This window comes from Triticum aestivum, chromosome 2B (genome assembly GCF_018294505.1).
Source record: "Triticum aestivum cultivar Chinese Spring chromosome 2B, IWGSC CS RefSeq v2.1, whole genome shotgun sequence".
Lineage (NCBI taxonomy): Eukaryota > Viridiplantae > Streptophyta > Magnoliopsida > Poales > Poaceae > Triticum > Triticum aestivum.
In genome coordinates this window covers 801,236,329-801,253,906 of record NC_057798.1, presented here as the reverse complement: position 1 = coordinate 801,253,906, position 17,578 = coordinate 801,236,329, and the positions used below count along the sequence as shown (strand labels likewise).

Here is a 17,578-nt window from a genome sequence, read left to right as displayed (position 1 = left end):
CTTTAATTCCAACACTCCCTTTTTGCGTGAAAGATTCTACCTGGGGTCGCCAAGCTTCATCAAAACCCTTCATGCGTAAGGCCTATTGAAGGAAAGGCCATTTGACTTTATCGTACGCTTTCTCGAAATCAACCTTGAAAACAACTCCATTAAGTTTTTTCGTGTGAATTTCATGGAGGGTTTCATGAAGGACCACAACCCCTTCGAGGATGTTCTTGTCCGGCATGAAAGCAGTTTGAGTAGGCTGCACCACAGCATGCGCAATCTGTGTGAGCCTATTCGTCCCGACCTTGGTAAAAAAAATTGAACCTACATTAAGAAGACAGATGGGCCTGAATTGCTCGATTCTCACAGCCTCTGTCTTATTAGGAAGCAGGGTTATCGTTCCAAAATTCAGCTAAAAAAGGTGAAGCTGGCCAGAGAATAAATCGTGGAACAACGGCAACAGATCCCCTTTAATAATATGCCAGCACTTCTTATAAAACTCAGCCGGGAATCCATCCGGTCCGGGAGCCTTATTATTTTTCATCTGCGATATGGCCTCCAACACCTCTTTCTCAGCAGCAGTAAGTTGAGGCACATCCTCAATCCTAGACTCATCCAGCGACACACAGTTATCCTCTGGAGACCCAAACAAGTGCTTGTAATACTTAGTAATGTATAATTTTAGGTTCTCCTGACCAAGAATCGTTCCTTCATCTTGTTCAAGCTGAAAGATCCTCTTCTTTCTGTGCTTGCCATTAGCGATCATGTGGAAGAATTGAGTGTTCGCGTCCCCCTGGACTACTCTTCGGACCATGGCCCGCAGCGCCCACTTTAATTCTTCCTCACGAAGAAGCTCTTTCAGCCTCATCTCCGCGTCAAGCTTGGCATGAAGCTCCGAGGCTGGCAGAACCGTGGTTTCTGCTTTTACATCCAGGGACTGAATAAGGGTAAGGAGTTGTTCCTTTTCGACCTTATAAATCCCGCTAAGATGCTTAGCCCACCCACATAGGAAACTTCTCAAGTGCCTAATTTTATTCTGCCAACCCTCAAGCGCAGTCCTACCTCCTGCATCCTTAGCCCACTCTCTGGATACGAGATCAAAGAAGCCTTCTCTCTCAAACCAAGCAAGCTCGAACGAAAATGAGTTTTTGTTTTCCAAGTGGGTGGCCTCACCAGAATCAAGAAATAAAGACGTGTGGTCAGAAATATCACGAGAAAGTGCCTGAACTGTTACAAAGGGAATTTCTGTTCCCATTCGACACTAGCCAGAACTCGATCGAACTTTTCAAACATCGGATTTGGCATCGCGTTAGCCCAGGTAAACTTTCTTCTCGAAAGCTCTATCTCTCTCATATCCAAGGTTTCAATGATAGTATTAAACATGAACGACCATCTGCCGTCAAAGTTATCATTATTCTTCTCATCGCGCCTTCTAATGATGTTGAAATCACCCCCACCAGGATAGGAAATACAAATCCTAACCAGATCAGCCAAGAAATCCGGTTTTAGTTCGGGCTATGCGGCACCATATACAGCCACCAAAGCCCAGTTAAACCCATCAGGAGCAAGAGATGAACTATGGGATTGGGGATAGGATGAATTATGAACAGCCGGCGGCCCGTGCTCATATCTCCTGCGCCACAATACCAAGCCGACGTGGCCATCCTGTAGAGCCACGCAAACAAAACCACCTACAGATACCACTCTAATTGGGATTAGGGGGTGCCTTGGCTGGTATTAGATATCTCAGGGGATTAGTTAACTGGTTTCAGAGCATAGATTAAAATAGCCCGCGAAATAGTCGCGATAGCTGCGCTATAGCTGCCCAGGAGCCTCGCCGCTAGGCTATGGCTGCTGCCGCGATATCCTCCACAACTCCCTCTAAATGGCTCAACAATGAGCAAACCCCTCCAGAAATCATCTCTCTCATCAGAAAAATTTCTGCTATTCGCCCTATTGCCCGCTATGGCGGCCGCTGTAGCTGCTGGGAGAGGCCGCCGCGAAATCGTTTCTCCCGCGATTTTAATCTATGTTTCAGAGTTTGGGGGGGGGGGGGGGGGGGGGGGGTTAGCCGGTTTCTGAAACCACAAGGGGTGATGTGGACTTCTTTCCTTCCGATGTGGCGCCTTTCCGCCATTGTCGCCGTTGTGCCTGCAGGAGCTCGCCAAGGCAAGTCGGATCGACAACAGGAGCATGCAGGACTCGCATGTGTGTGCGGAACACGTGCGCATGTGAGCGCAAGGTCCAGGCAGGCACGCACGAAACATGCCCGAGCTCGGCCATGGATATGACATGGCAGTCGTGGACGGATTCAAATGGGGCGAGCTGTTGGAGCACATATTCAATGAGAGAAGAAGGGGAGTAGGTGTAGCTCATCTCAGGGCGGCTTTAATTAGGCAAACTCGAACAGGGTCGAGCCAGCAAGCCAGCGACGAATTTGAGCGCGGACGGAGCAAGTTGCGATTGGTACGAAACCATTCAACAATTCAAAGGCAGCGAGCATAACATGGTGCTTGTTCGAAGGCTATGTGTCGGCGGTTGCGATTCGTACGAAATGGTACAACCATTGTAACAAGGGTTGCAAAGCAAGCGAGCGCACCATGGTGTTTGTTTCAAAGGTTGCGGCTGACTCGGCGTTAGACTGGATGGCTGTCCCACGAGCCGTCCAACGGCTGCCAAGGCTGCCGATTAGATCCAGTCTTCACCCGGCCGAGTTGTAGCGTTCGCCTTCTCTATTACAGTTGAGTTAGTGCTAGTCAATTGGGAGCTGGGTCGAAAATAAATAAAAAGAGTTGCATTACGTGGCTATTAGGTCTGTCCGTGTCCTAGTGTGTTTCCGGCTTGCATGCCATACGCGGTATCAGTTTGAATCCGGCTAAGATTATTATTTGCGCTTGTAGGGGGATTAGCAGCAGCATGCATCCGGGTTGTATTAAAATTCCTCTAGCTCGTAGGTTTGTGTTTGGTCGGTTGTTCATGGATACATGTATGCACAGCCTCTGCGTGAGATTGTAAGCTGGGAAAACAAGAGAGGAGCTAAAGAAAAATACGGCGCATGCCAAAGTTTTTCCTGCATGTAGGTTTGTCTATTTTGATGTGATGGATCCTTCACCACCATTCTCCTCAACCTGATGAACAAACCCAGCAGTCAAGAGCGCTACGTAAGAAACAAGAGCGATGCTTCCAGTTCCAGCAAGATGGTGAGATCAAAGGTGACACTGGAGCTTCACCTTCTACCCGTTGTAAGTATCACCAAACCTTATTCATACAAATTACCTACTCTGCTAAATCACAACCTTAACATGCTTGACTATTGAATGTAACTAGTACCGCTGCCTGACTGACTGCTCATGTCTACAGGACGTTCTGCGCGACATATTCTCACGGTTATCACTCAAGCAAGCAGTGAGGATGAGCGCGCTGTCCCGTGAATGGTGGCGACTAGGTTTATGCCACCCGGATCTGGTGTTCACTAAAGACACCTTATTTGGCAGCAATAAGATCATATACTATATTGATCGGGAATCCACGACTGCCGAGTTCATCACCAGAGTGGATAATCTGCTGCGCCCGTTTTGGTCTAGTCCCACCACAACTACTACAGTGGATAAGTTCGTTGTCAAATTTGGTCTCACTAGGCATCACATGCATCACATCGATAGATGGATTAACTTTTCCACCGAGTCAATGGCCAAGCACATTAGTCTTGATCTCATTGGATGGAGTGTCCATGAAGATGACAAGTATGTTGTCCCGCTGTGCAAACTCAGTGGCTCGAATGGCTCTTGTGTCAAGTCTCTTCATATGGCCAATGTCTGTGTAAAGCTGGCCCCTAGTTTCTCTGGTATCACAAACTTGAAGAAACTCAGCCTGCATATGGTCTCCATCGATGCAGACGATCTCCAATGTCTGTTGCTAAGTTGTGCTCTTCTCGAGAGTTTAAGACTGGAGGACAGCCCCCTGTCAAGTTTCAGTATACGTCAGGAGCTCTGCCGGTTGCAGCACCTGAGTGTGCGCGAGTGTCCGGTGGGAACGATACAGTTGCGTGCTCCTAACCTTACCACATTTCAGTTCGATGACTTCCCGACGCAAATTGTCCTCATTGAATCTTCGAAGTTGTTAGAAGCAACCTTTGTGTTCAAGAACATTAGATACAACTGGTGTGAGGATGCTTTAGATTATGTCCTGGCCGAGCTTCCAGCTGCGCTTCCTTATGTGCATAAACTCTTTGTACATGTGCTTGTAGAAGACGAGGTTTGTTGTATGCCTTCTTTGAAAATAATAATCCCATCACCATATATATATTTGGGGTGCATTTGTAGCTATTGACTTACCACCTCGGTGGATCTCATGCTGATTTCATTCCTTTTTTTTGCGGATTCATACTGATTTCATTCCGGTTGTGCATTTTTTCTGTTCTGTTCCAGGAGCAAAAGTTCAGTAAAACCCACACCGCCTTCCTCTATCTGAGGTATCTGAACCTTAACATTGATATCATAGACACTCCAGAGGATACTAGCTGGGTCACAAGGTTTGTCAACCTCTTGGACTTAGCTCCTCTCTTAGAAGAATTGGAACTACATGTAAGTGATTCAATCATTGATCATCATCGTAATTTTATCTATTTTGATGTTTGATCTGCTTGGTCAAAAGAAAAATTATGTTGAAATTAATTAATGGTTGGATATATGTGTGCAGATATCATCTTCTAAATCTGATGAAGTTCCTGCAACTGTAAGGATATTGACTGATCTGCCAGGGCCTCTGCATCGTCACCTCAAAAGTGTACACATAACTGGATTTTGTGATCTGGTGGGGATTGTTGAGTTGGTGCTCTACATCCTTCGAAATTGTACTGTACTCGAGCATATGGTGGTAGATCCAGTGATATGGATGTACTGTGGATATCCATATACTGGCCAATTCTATTCGGTCAGCAAGGCCAATAGCAGCCAGGAGTTCGCTCGACCTAGTTTTACTGAGGAGGAATTGCGGCCGGCCAGGGAGTTTGCGAGGAAACACCTTGACAAAGTGGAGTTCCGTCATATCCTCACGATTTTATAGAACTAGAATTGCATGTAATGGGCAGTCATAATTATGGTATTCTTCTGCTTGTTCTCTCCCTTCGAATAAAAACGCATATTGAAATTAACAGATATACACGTGCAGATGTATCATGATAGACTTTGCTCTGATAATCCGAGGACAGTGCTGTCGGTTCAACGGCCTCTGCATTATCACCTTAGGAGTGTCTACATGTGTGAGCTAGTGCTCTACATCCTTAGGAATGATATCCTACTTCAACATATGGTAGTAGATCCCACATGGCAAGGATGAAGGATGATTCGTTTACGAAACGTTTCTATTGGGTAAGTAGGGTGGTATTAGCGAAGAGATTGTTTTTGCAACCAAGGGGACTAGGGAATACGCTGGTGAGAAGATTTTGTTTGTTAAAAAAAGACCTTGATAGAGAGCAGTTTTTTGGCGCCCTCGCCATTTTATAAAGAACAATGCTGTTATATCTACATGTGTGGATGATCGACGAATTCGAGTGGTGGAAAATTGAGATCCCATGTCCTTCCTTTTGAAATTGCTACCTAAAATTTTATCCATGTTGTATGAACAGAAGACACAAACTAGATAATTATTATCCATTGTGTAGTGAACCGATATTTTTCACATGTGGTATATTCTTTTGATAATGAAATCGGCTAATTAACCAAGATCCAACTATCGGTAGCAGTGCTTTCTACCTACAGTTGACCTTGCAACTGTACTTTGCATTACTACGGCTTGGAACAAACAACATCTACTGCCCCCTGGTGATGCATATAGGGCACCTATTGGAGCCCCATTTTTCCCCTGGTGATGTACAAGGCAGTGAGGCCCTATTATATGGCCATCCTATTGGAGATGCTCTTATGAAGATTCTTGATTGGTATTGTGCCTTATTTAGTTATTTTGCTGTTCATTACAGTACGTCATGATTCTACTTGCTTGGCATTGTGCTTGAAGAATGTTTTTTTGTACTATTTGCATTAATCGCTACATGGATCACCTATAGATGATAAATGTACATTTATTTGTTTTTTACTTTGCAGCTCTGGGCTGAAGCAAAAATTTCAAATAAAAAATATTTTTATTTATTAATTTTCTTAGACGTTTTTTCAGATTTATTTTAGCATGAAAATTGAATAAGGATCAATTTTATTTTACATGTACATTTTTGTGCATCAGTTGATACGTGCATGATTATAGTCACGTCCAAAAAAAACTAGTACCTCATCTTTATCTTTACCTAATATTAAAGAGAGGATTCTTTCTCCACTTTTTTTCGTCTATCATGTGACCACCAGCTTTTTCGTCTGTCTTCGGCCTTCGTGTTTAAGTAGGGGACTCAACACACGTGCATAGTCACGTTCAAAAAGAACTTACACATCATCTTTACCGAATATTAATGAGAGGATTGTTTTTTCACCTTTTTTTGTCCATCATGGGACCACCAGATTTTTCATCCGTCTTCGATTCATATAGCCTCTTTCTTTGTGCCTAAGTAGGGGACTCACGATCGTTCGCCTGGGCCAACTCTGGCTCAGCCAGGCATGTCCGGCCTTCAAACTTGGCATCGCCGCACTGGCAAATCAATTTATCTATGGTATGTCTATGTCTCTGAGTAAACATAATTTTAATTTTCCACCTTACATTGTGGGCCGTGAGCCATACGAACGGGCTCACAAAAATCAGAGAAAAGCAATTTGTCCCATGAAGGATGCAAGAATTAAATAGTGTTGACCCTATATAGGAGGTATACAGACATGCGTTCGCACTTTATGTCATTTGTTTATGTATTTTGATATTAGACCAAACGTTATATTTCTAAGCAATAGATATGAACGATCCTTCCTACATTCTAATTAGTACATGCATGCATTAGAATGATTATTTCTTTTCATGTGACTTCTTCCTCTAATCACATGCATGTATGCACTAGAGGACCAAAAGCTGATGTCGTCCTAAATTCCTTTTTTTTCAAACTTCAAAAAGTTTTGTAGTTCAAACCGTTGGTCCGATTGAAAAACCGTTTTCACATAAAAAGTCCACCCCGACGAGACATTCAAAACTAAATCCCATGTTCATATGCTGCAATGACTTTTTTTGGGGTAAAAAGCTATCACACATAAGCTAAGTAATTTATCACGCCGTTGATACATAAACTACCATCCTGTTTACAAAGAAATTACCGGGGCATAAAAATGATCCCTTTAACCTTCTCTCCACATGCAAATGCACTACAGGACAAAAAGCTGATGTCATCGTAGATTCCTCCTTTTTTGAAACTTCCAAATATTTTATAACTCAAACCATTGGTCCGATTAAAAACTATTTTCACATAAAAATACGTTGCAGCGAGACCTTCAAAACTAGATTTGAATGTCTTTTTTTCGGGTCAAAAGTTACCAGGCCTACCCTAAGTAAGTTATCACAACGCCGGTACATGAATTAACATCCCCGTTTACATAGAAATTACCAGGGCATAAAAATGATCCCTTTAACCTCCCCCCCCCCCCCCACATACAAATGCTCCAGAGGACAAAAAACTAAGGTCATTGTAGATTCTCCCTATTTCGGAACCTCAAAATATTAGCAGAACGCCCATGCGTTGCTACGGGCTATCCGCAATGTTATCTATAACACCCGGGTTCAACACAAGAAACCTCATCCAACGAATCACATTTCCTTTTTCTGTCGGAACCTCCCATTCTCGATCGGTTTCCTGCCATAGCGGGACATTTCTCGCTGGAACCACCTCCTTTAGAATCAGATGACGTCCACCTCATCTTCGCCGTGCATTGCAATAAGGATGATTTTTTTTATGTTTACAACATAATAGAGTGGGTTAAACTAACAACATACTATTGACACAAAGCAACAAATAACTACAGATACAATTCTCAAAGGTCCATTCAACTTTGCAAATGCACATTGACATTGGAGGATAGTGGCAACGTGAAAATATTCCTAGTCACGAATAAGCTCCACCTCCATCCCACATATGCTAGAAGGGATAATTGTTGTTCTTCTCTTCCTCGTCTTTCCCTACACCTTCTACCCCTCGCCTCTTTGCCAACCCGTTTCATTGGTGCCAACCAGCACCACGTCAACATTAGTGTGTTCATCATCGACACCTCATCTTCTTTCTCATTCCTCGCCAGCTTTAGTTCTCGTTCCTATTTATTTTCTAGAATACTCTTTTTTCTCTCTCTTATTATTTGGAACACTATTTCTTTGTCCAACACCATGGACCATTTGGTGGCTTTACTTCTTTTTCCTTCTTGTTCTTGGAACACTCTTTCTTTTTATTATAGTGGCCAGTGTTGTGTCGTGTTGTCCTCACCCGTGAACATTTTGGAAACTGTCATCGCGTGGACATCCTGCGGAGCATAGTCTTCATCCATCTTGCTAGATGCTAGGCCGCCCATGTCGCGAGCGCATTGTGGTTGTTGTCCATGTTGCAAGCGGTGCTTGGTGCTTGGCCATGTAGCTGAGAGCCCATTGATCGTCCTTGCCCACGAGCGCTTTCAAAATGATTCGTCACGGTTAACTGCTCGCTTAATTAATTAAGTACACAAATAATTAATGGCCTACATAATTCTTAGCGTGCCTAATTAACTGCCAATCAAATCAATTAATTATCTGACTAATTAAAAAAATCCCCACTTCTAATAATCTGTAGGCATAAATAATTGTCTAACAAATTAATTAACTGCATTAATGACTGCATTTCTAAATTGATTTGGTGCAAAACAAATCCTATTTAAATGGACCTAATTAATTAAATACATAATTAACTGTCTAGCTAATTAATTGCATCAATGGTTTGATTTCCAAATTGATCCAGTGCTTGATTTCTAAAATATTTTCGCATGAATGGTTGCTACAAACGACTATGACAACAACTACTAGCTAATGTAGGACACATTCTCTTAACGAATATCTTGGCACTTAAATGGGCACACTTGATTTGAATGTAGGATGTCTACCTCTCCATTTGAGTGACAAGAAATATAATATGACTGCGTCCATGTGGCGCTCTGATGACCCGCCTCCACCACGGTCGTCCTCGACACCCTGTTCCATGCCCAGGCATCCTCGAGCATGGCATCAGCGTTAGGCTTCCTCGCCACGACATCTTCCATGGTGTCGTGCACGACGTCCCTCTGCAGGGGCGCTCAGATGCGTACGCTCGTAGAAAACTTGTGATTGTCAATTAATAGTAAAGATAATGATAATAATAAATGACATAGCATGCCGGATTAGCAATTTGTTATGAAAGAATGTCTTATTTTATTATGGAAGGTTATCGAGAAAAATCTTATGTCTGGCTCTTAGGAAAGTGATATTACATATATGGTGCAATTTCTAAATTCTTAATTACTTATTGTTTACATGATTGAATTGAATCAGCACCTACCAATGGAAGCACCAAACAAGATCCCCCTTAATTGGATTTGGTTTTTTTTAATGGGAGTGAGAAAAACTAGTGAGAGCGGGTGGCGGGACGAAGAAAAACCAGACGAAAATAAACCTTACCAGGCTACTAAGTGTATTAATGACTCGATTTCCAAATTGATTTGATGCAAAAGAATCGTATTTAAATGGACCTAATTGATTGCATACGTAATTAACTATGTAGCTAATTAATTACATCAATGATTTGATTTTGGAATTGATTTAGTGCTTCATTTCTAAAATATTTTCGCATTAATGTCTGCTACGAACAACGTTGATGACGACTACCGAGTAATATATGACATTCTCTTAATGAATTTCTTGACATATAAGTGGACACACTTGTTTTGAGAATGCAGCATGTCTGGCTCTACAAGAAATATAATATGACAGTGTCCACATGGCGGTCTGACGACCCGCCTCCCTCCACGGTCGTCCCTGACGCCGTGATCCATGCCATGACATTTTAAAGCATCGCGCCAGCGTTAGGCCTAGCCACAACATCTTTCATTGTGTTGTGCACGACGTCCCTTCGCAGGGGAACGAGGATGCGTGCACCCATATGAAACTTGTGATTCTCAATTAATAGTAGAGATAATGATAATAAATGACATAGCACACGGGATTATCGATTTTTTATGAAGAAATATCTCATTTTATTATGGAATGTTATCGAGAAAAATCTAATGCATTTCTTTTAATGCAATTTCTGAATTCTAAATTACTTACTGTTTACATGATTGAGTTGAATCAACACCAACCAAAGGAAGTACGAAACAAGATCCCCCCTAATAGGATTTGATTTTCTAATGGGAGGAAGAAAAACCAGTGGGAGGCGGAGGTGGGACGAAGAAAACCGGATGAAAATAAAGCGTACCAGTCTACCAACTGCTCCATTAAGAGTAGAGATTATGTAGATCAAATAGAGTTACCGTGGTGCGTTCTGAACAACTTTTTTCAGGACAAAGTTACCATCGTGTTTGTACGTGAGTTACCACAACTGTGATCCGTATGTTACCAAGTTATTTACATATATCGAGGGTATATTTTCAAATAACTTCCTTCCACGAGGTCAAAGTTACCATGATGCTTGTATGTGGGCTATCAAGTCACGGTGCGTACTAGAAGGGCATGAAGGTTTCTAACAAAGCGATGCTGGGGGTGGGGGGTATTTGTGCTCCTTAAACTGATGCCCCATCATACTGCAAACTTGACAACAGTCTTATAGCCTCTCATACATAACAGAAAAGATCTCCATGTTTGCCTCTTGTAACCAACATTTTAGCTTTCTTCGGGGACTTGCAGACATACAATCATCCTAACTCTGAAGAGATTGCCTTGGAAATCAAAAGATGAGGGATTAGAGTCCCCCCCCTCCCCGCGAACCTTAGATCCAGTGGACTGGACCATGCCATGATAACCATTTGGCAGTTTGATGATTTGAGCCAAGATATCAAAGGGAAATAAATCAATTGAGGATGGCTTGGAGAAGCCATCGTATGGAGCTATCAGCACCAGATTTCCATGAGCCAAGGACCTCCCTGGGTAACAGTCCCCCAATCTCCCAATGTCATGGTAATCTCACATTAGATGCTAGGGGGTGACTTATCGTGGGTGGAGCCATGGAGACGTCGTCGGGTTCCGGAAGTGAGCATGAGCATAAGCTCGAAGGCACACGAGACGTACCGAGGTTCGGGGCTGTCTAGAGAGATAACACTCCTACTCCCGCTAGGATGACTATGATCAAAGGTGTACAAGGTTGCTCCTATAGTTGTGTTGCTAGAGGAAGAAGAAGGGCAGAGCCGCTACCTTGCTTCTCCTAGCTATGATGGAATGGTGGCTTCCCTAGAATGGATCTCGACCCTTTGCATGGGTGAGCCCTGGGGGTTTTATAGGCCAACCCCCCAGGGGTACAATGGTAATACGGTCGGGTTGTAGGACCCGGATGCTAGAGCCTAGGGTCGTCGGATTCTCTGCTGGCTGTTGGGGCCCGCCTCTGCGGGCCCCCTCCGGCTGCTGAGAATACAGCCGACTGGTAGGGCCTACCGCGTGCGGGCCCTGTTGATTGCCTTTTGTTGTAGCTTCGTACTTGGTGACGGAGACCGCATCAGGAGTCGCATGGCTATAGTCCAGCATCAGGTGAGTTGGTGGCGCTTGGTCAGCGCACACTGTAGCCATGCTTCGTCTCATCGTAGTGGGTGAGTGCAGACTTCGAGGGGAGGGATGGGTCCGCCTACTGGGAACCAGCCCGCCCCTCAGTGCAGCCTTCCACTACTAGGGAAAATCCTAGCAGCAGCGCGGGTTTTGGGCCTCTCAGTAGCGCGGGTACATGCGCTACTAATAAGGCGCTACAACTAACGTATAGCAGTAGCGCCTGTTGTCCCACGCTACTGCTATACATGAATAGCTGTAGCGCTGTTTACCGGGAAGCGCTACTGGTAATGAGGTGCTACTGCTAAATTTCCCCCCCCCCTCGCTACTACTAGTTTTATTAGTTTTTTCCTGCATATTTGTTTTTGTATTTGTTTTGTATTTGAATAGGCTTTATACAATAATCTTTAGCATATCATACACATACAAATGTAATCATAGCATATACATACAATTAGTCTCATCAAATCATGTCATCATCATAACCATCATCCAACACAAAGTGGTCTCTCGTCATCATCTCAAAAATAGCGATACAAGTCATCGATTACTTGCAAATACATCGTCATCCATCTAAACAATGGTATACACGAGAAGAGCTATCACTTTGAGTACATGAGTTCGTATCCCTCTCTCGCATTAGCGTGAACCTAAACTAACTACTGCCTGTCGCTCGGAAATCGGAAACCGGTAACACCTTGGCCTGACACTCCGGCCACTCGTCGTATATATACTCCTGGCGTAGCACTTCTTCGCCATCGACGATCTATGCACCTGCATCGTCACATGTGTCGATGATTTGCAACATATATAGTTGAGAAACAGAAAGAGACAGACTTGGCAAAAATAGAAACAACATATCATAAGCATAAATAACAAAGTTCATCGTACCCAAAATGCCCTAACTAGAGTGATCTTCGCTAGTCGAGGAGGAGGACGGTTTAATTACATCACAAATAAAGTTTCACTGTGCATAACTCAAGGTTTTGTCATACAGAAAGTATAGACTAAACAAACACATTGTCATATATCGACAATCATTACAACATGCCATGCCATCCATCAAGGTCAGGGAGATAGTCCCCGAGCTTAGTGAAAGGCTTCATGTCGAGACGCTGAGAGGCTATCCATGTTCGGACGTCTTCCCGCGACATTTGTCCTTCTTCGTAGGAACTTCCCTGTTTTTCCGATGACCTCCTTCATGATGATTTGGGAAAGTTCGCGCTGGATGTGATAGAACTCAGCTATCTCCTACGTTCTTTGCCCATTGCAGAATATGGGCATCGCCGGATCTAGGTGACATGCGAAGGTTCTGGTGATCCCGCCTGTACTCCAGCATGTGGTGTAGGACATAGAATCTATCATTAAGAGAATTGTTCGGTTGTTGGATGCAGCAGAAGTCGGTCTTATGGGCGAAGGCGACCCTGCCGCCCCTTCTCTTCTTGTCCCTGACCTCTCCACCCCTTGCTTGGTAGTAAAACATAGCACTGTCGAGAACATCCTTGATGTGGGTGTAATCCTTTTTGTGAATGTTCTTTGACGAGTCCAAGTAAAGAGCGTGGGAGAATTGGGGGTATAGGATGATGAGGACGGCACGCCCGCCGCTGCGCAAAATAAGTACACCTCAAATTACTTAGCCTCCACCGTGCAAATGAATGATTGAAATCGAAGGAAGGATAGCAGCGCGGATGACTTACACGGGATGATAAGGCACGAAAATCGCTCCCTTGTCCTTATTGGCGAGCATGAAATTGACGATGTATTCCCTCGCGTATACACAGTGCTCTGCGCAGACTCCCAAGAAGCCCTCGTGCATGTAGTACGGGTCAGCAACACAGATATGAGATATCTGCTCAACCCCGATGATGTAGTTCATGTGCAAGGCATAAAGGCGGACAAACATAAAATCCAGCTTCTTCACGTGAAACATGTCGAATATGTAATCGAATGGAGGAAGAACTTATCCGCGGGGAAGCTGTCGACGTACGACCTTTGCCGCGGAACGTTAACCATGTAGAGTGGGTATCCTGGATCTCTCGAGGCGATGAGGCCTTTCTCTACCCGCAGCACATCATCATGAAGTCTCCTTAGATCACCGAATCTGGCCTGTAGCGCTGTTGCAGGTAGGATTGGTTGACCGGGGATATGCCATTTATCCGCATCGGGGATATCTATACGATCCTGAAGCCAAGGCTGATGAGGCGGCTGGATCATAGAATCAACTTTTTTGCCTTTCCTCGCTCTCTTCCTAGACTTCTTTACTACCGGAAGGTCATCCATAATATGTTGAGACGGCAATTCAGGCACCGACTCATGATGCTCAAACCCTGAGGAGGCGCCAATATAGACATACTGTTCAGCGCCACCGTCGTCCTCATCCTCATCCATGGCGACGTCATCAGCAACTAATGGAGCCTCCTCCTTACCCCGTCCGCTATCACCCAACCCGACACCCGACGCTAATTGGGTAGGTGGGGTGTTGATGTTCATACCTTGCTGAGGCTGCATGCTCGTGGGTGTGCTCCCGACCGCCTCCAGACGAAGCAGACTCTTTGGCCACAACAGGACCCACCCATTGCAACAATCACCAAGCCGCCGCGGTGTCTCCTCGTCATCCACCAGTAGTGTTGGAGGAGGCAAATTCTCGTGGCCCGGTTCGACACTGGCCACGGAAACCTTGAAGACGTTCGGGGCGATCGGTCGGCTGTGGAACAATGGTTCCTTCGGCTCCATTATCATCGTCTTCCCCACGTCCACCTTCTGGTCGCCGATGGTGTACAATATGGTGCACGGGGTTTCGTCGGCCCGTAAAGAAAAGTCTGCGACGTGAGACATCCGAAAGGCAACGAAAATGGGAGATTATACATTTATATTGAAGGGGGCCGGTGTGACAGATACCGTGAGGGCGTCGAGCTCAACCAAAGACGAAGCACCGCCGAGCATGTCCGGTGCGGGAGCAGGTGCGGGAGCCGGTGTGGGAGCAGGTGCTCCCAAGAAGTCAGCAAGGGGAAAGTCCTCTGCATTTTTTTTTGGATTTTGCCTTGTCCAAGTGATAACGCCCGTCACCAAGGAAGTAGATAAATCTACAACCACCTGTTTTTCGGCAGCTACCGCTGTTGCGACTGTCTGAGATGATTTCTTCTCAACCGCAATCTCAACCTTCTTGTCGATGTTTTCTTCAGTTAACCTCCGTCTTTCCTTTCTCTCCTCCGTGGTCTCACGGTAGTACTTCTTCCACGTGGCGCCGTCTCCGACACCGTGCACGCGTCCATACGACGGTCGAGTATCCACTGGTTGTTGTTTCAATATGTTCAACGCCCGGTTGAATGGAGTGTCCCACTTGGGCCTCGCCAATGCCTCAGACGGCGAGTCACTTTCGGCCGCAATCCGGTGCTGCTCTCTCTGCAAAAGGCACAAGGATCGTTTACAAATATGACTAACGTGTGCAGTCAAATTGATCAGAAACTAAAATTGCCAGCAGTCTCATGAACTCCGTAATGACCGGTGTTGTCTCGTAAACCTTCTTCACTGGGTCCCAACGGTGCCGGGCCCTCAGGACGTCACGCTCCTGCGGGGCGGTGAAATCCACCAAGGGGTTTGGGATACCCAGACTCGCGGCTTCCGCGTCCTCACTACAAGAAATATGTCAACTTGTGACCACCACTATTGGTCACTGAAAGGTCACAAATTTCCATTTACGACCTTTTTGTGACCAAAAATAGAAGGTCAAAAGCTGGCCGTCGTAAACTGACTATAGCGACCTTTCTTCTGGAATGGTCAAAGACGTTTACGACCAAAATATTCCTACTGTGGCGTTTTGGTCACTAGCAACCTCCCCAAGCCACGTAGGCATCCAGCGTGGCAAGCTGATGTGGCACAAGATTCAGCCCGGTCCAATTCGGTTTTCTACATGGGCCGAGCCCATTAATTCAGCCTTTCTATATATTTTTTCGTGTCAATTTTTGGTCGATTTCATGGGCCTAGCCCAACGTTGTAGCCTTTTTATCTTTGGGCCGTTGCCTTTGTTTGGGCCATGGCCTTTTCACTCCAGACCACGTTTGTAGCACGTTTGTTTCTGGGTCATGGCCTATTCAGGCCCGGTACTATCATGGCAATTGAGTAATTTTCACAATCTGGCATTAAAGCAACATGTACACAGGGAATACAAAATTTCATTACACAGGAATTGTTCAACACGTAGGAGCACATCTGGTACTGTCCTAACAATGTCTACATAATTTGCCTTATCTCACTACTACATAACATTGTTCAACACGTAGGAGCACATTTGGTACTGTCCTAACAATGTCTTCATTGCTCCCTTTGATGGGCAAGTTCTCCAGGTGCGACAACTTGCCTTCCTACAAGAACAGAACATTACATGAATAGTTCAATCGAGGAGGAAACAGTAAAACAGGCTGAAAGCATCACACATACAAATAATAACAGCATACATTAATGTATAAAATAATAAAAATATCTATAACCAGGGCTATTTCTAGCCAACCTGTGTGCATGAATCATAATAGATCAAGCAAAAGACGTATAACCATCAGCAAATAGCAAATATTAGTGAAAGGGGGCAATTTCTAGTACTCGTCATTTTTGCAAAGTGAGCAAGAACGATGATATTTTCCTACACATACTTTTTGATTTTTCCTTAGTCCTATAGTGATCTGCTCACTCCAATTATATCTCACTCCAATTCTATCCAAAGTGAGCATGCAGTATATATGAAGGGATTACAACAGGTTCCTACAGTACACTAGATAGGCCAACATTTTAGACTAGTAGTACCTAGAAATCATATGCAACTCTGTTTTTTCTCTAGCCCAGCCACAAGATCATAAGAGAAATCGTAAGTATCTGGTGCATTTGATATAATAAAGCAGCTCCCGAACAAACAGAAGTTCTGCTTCTTCACATCCCAATTGAGGAGATCTGTGGGATAACCTACCCTGAGGAGCTCGCCGCGGGATCTTCTCCATGGACAGCCCCCTTCTTTCACAACACCAGATTGGCCTCTTCACGAACCTGCAAAAATAAATGCACACACAAATCAGATTGTGGGAGACGAGAGGAGGAATAGGAGGAGGGATGTGTATGCAAGTGTATAAGCATCAAGCATGAGATACTTTTCAAATTACTATGAACATTCTTAGTTTCTTTGATTGAAGTAGGTGACTGGGGCTAGGTGTGCTCACTACTAGGCAGTAAAAACTCGGTATATACAAGCATTGCGTGCTTAGTTATCGGCGACGAATATCTAGACACCAAAATATCGGTGCCTCTGCCGCAAGTGACCATCATCATGAACTAGACATACGAATACTAAATATCAACCAATGCACATACTTTTATTACCAGGCAGAGAGATAGCTCAAAACAGAACATATATAATTTGAAAGAAGGAAATCACCCATAATTAACAGGGAGAGGTATAACCAAAACAAGTTCATTTGTCTTTCAAGTATAAAACATCAAGTGCTCAAACTCATATCAGTTAACATCATTACAGAATTTCAGATAACATGTTTACTGCAGAAATTCAGTTAACATATTCTGCACACATGTTCAGTTAACAGTTTAGGTGCTCTAATTCAGTTAAAACTGCAGCATATAACAAATTCAGTTAAGTAATCTGAATAGCTTGTGTTTATTGCATTTACTGAGAAAAACATATACAATGCCATTTACTGAAGTTGTGTGTAAACATGACTAAGCTTGACAGATACAGGGAAGAAAAAAACTGAATAAGATAGCAGGCAATGTAGGACATCGAGGATTCGACCAGCCTCTACTCATCAACAACTGTAAACACCAAGAAAAAGAACAAAGGTTTGAATGTCAAATATATTCCCAAGAAGCTATTAAGACAAGGAGATAGTAAATGTGACCACTGGTCTATGAACTCACCAGAGGATTAATTTTG

At 44.2% G+C, this 17,578-nt stretch overlaps 1 protein-coding gene and 1 long non-coding RNA gene across 2 annotated transcripts; one reads left to right on the top strand and one right to left on the bottom strand.

Annotated features, from left to right (window-relative positions):
- Positions 1 to 3,028: 3,028 nt before the first annotated feature.
- On the top strand, positions 3,029 to 4,314 carry LOC123039724 (uncharacterized). The gene is made up of 2 exons (XM_044462762.1): positions 3,029 to 3,227; positions 3,346 to 4,314. The coding sequence occupies exons 1-2, from the start codon at positions 3,117 to 3,119 to the stop codon at positions 4,312 to 4,314; spliced, it is 1,080 nt and encodes a 359-aa protein (XP_044318697.1). The 5' UTR covers positions 3,029 to 3,116.
- Positions 4,315 to 15,832: 11,518 nt separating this feature from the next.
- Positions 15,833 to 17,144, bottom strand: LOC123042889 (uncharacterized). The gene is made up of 2 exons (XR_006418928.1): positions 16,604 to 17,144; positions 15,833 to 16,007 (listed from the first exon to the last, which is right to left on the bottom strand). It is a non-coding gene; the product is annotated as an uncharacterized lncRNA (long non-coding RNA).
- Between the last annotated feature and the right edge of the window lie 434 nt (positions 17,145 to 17,578).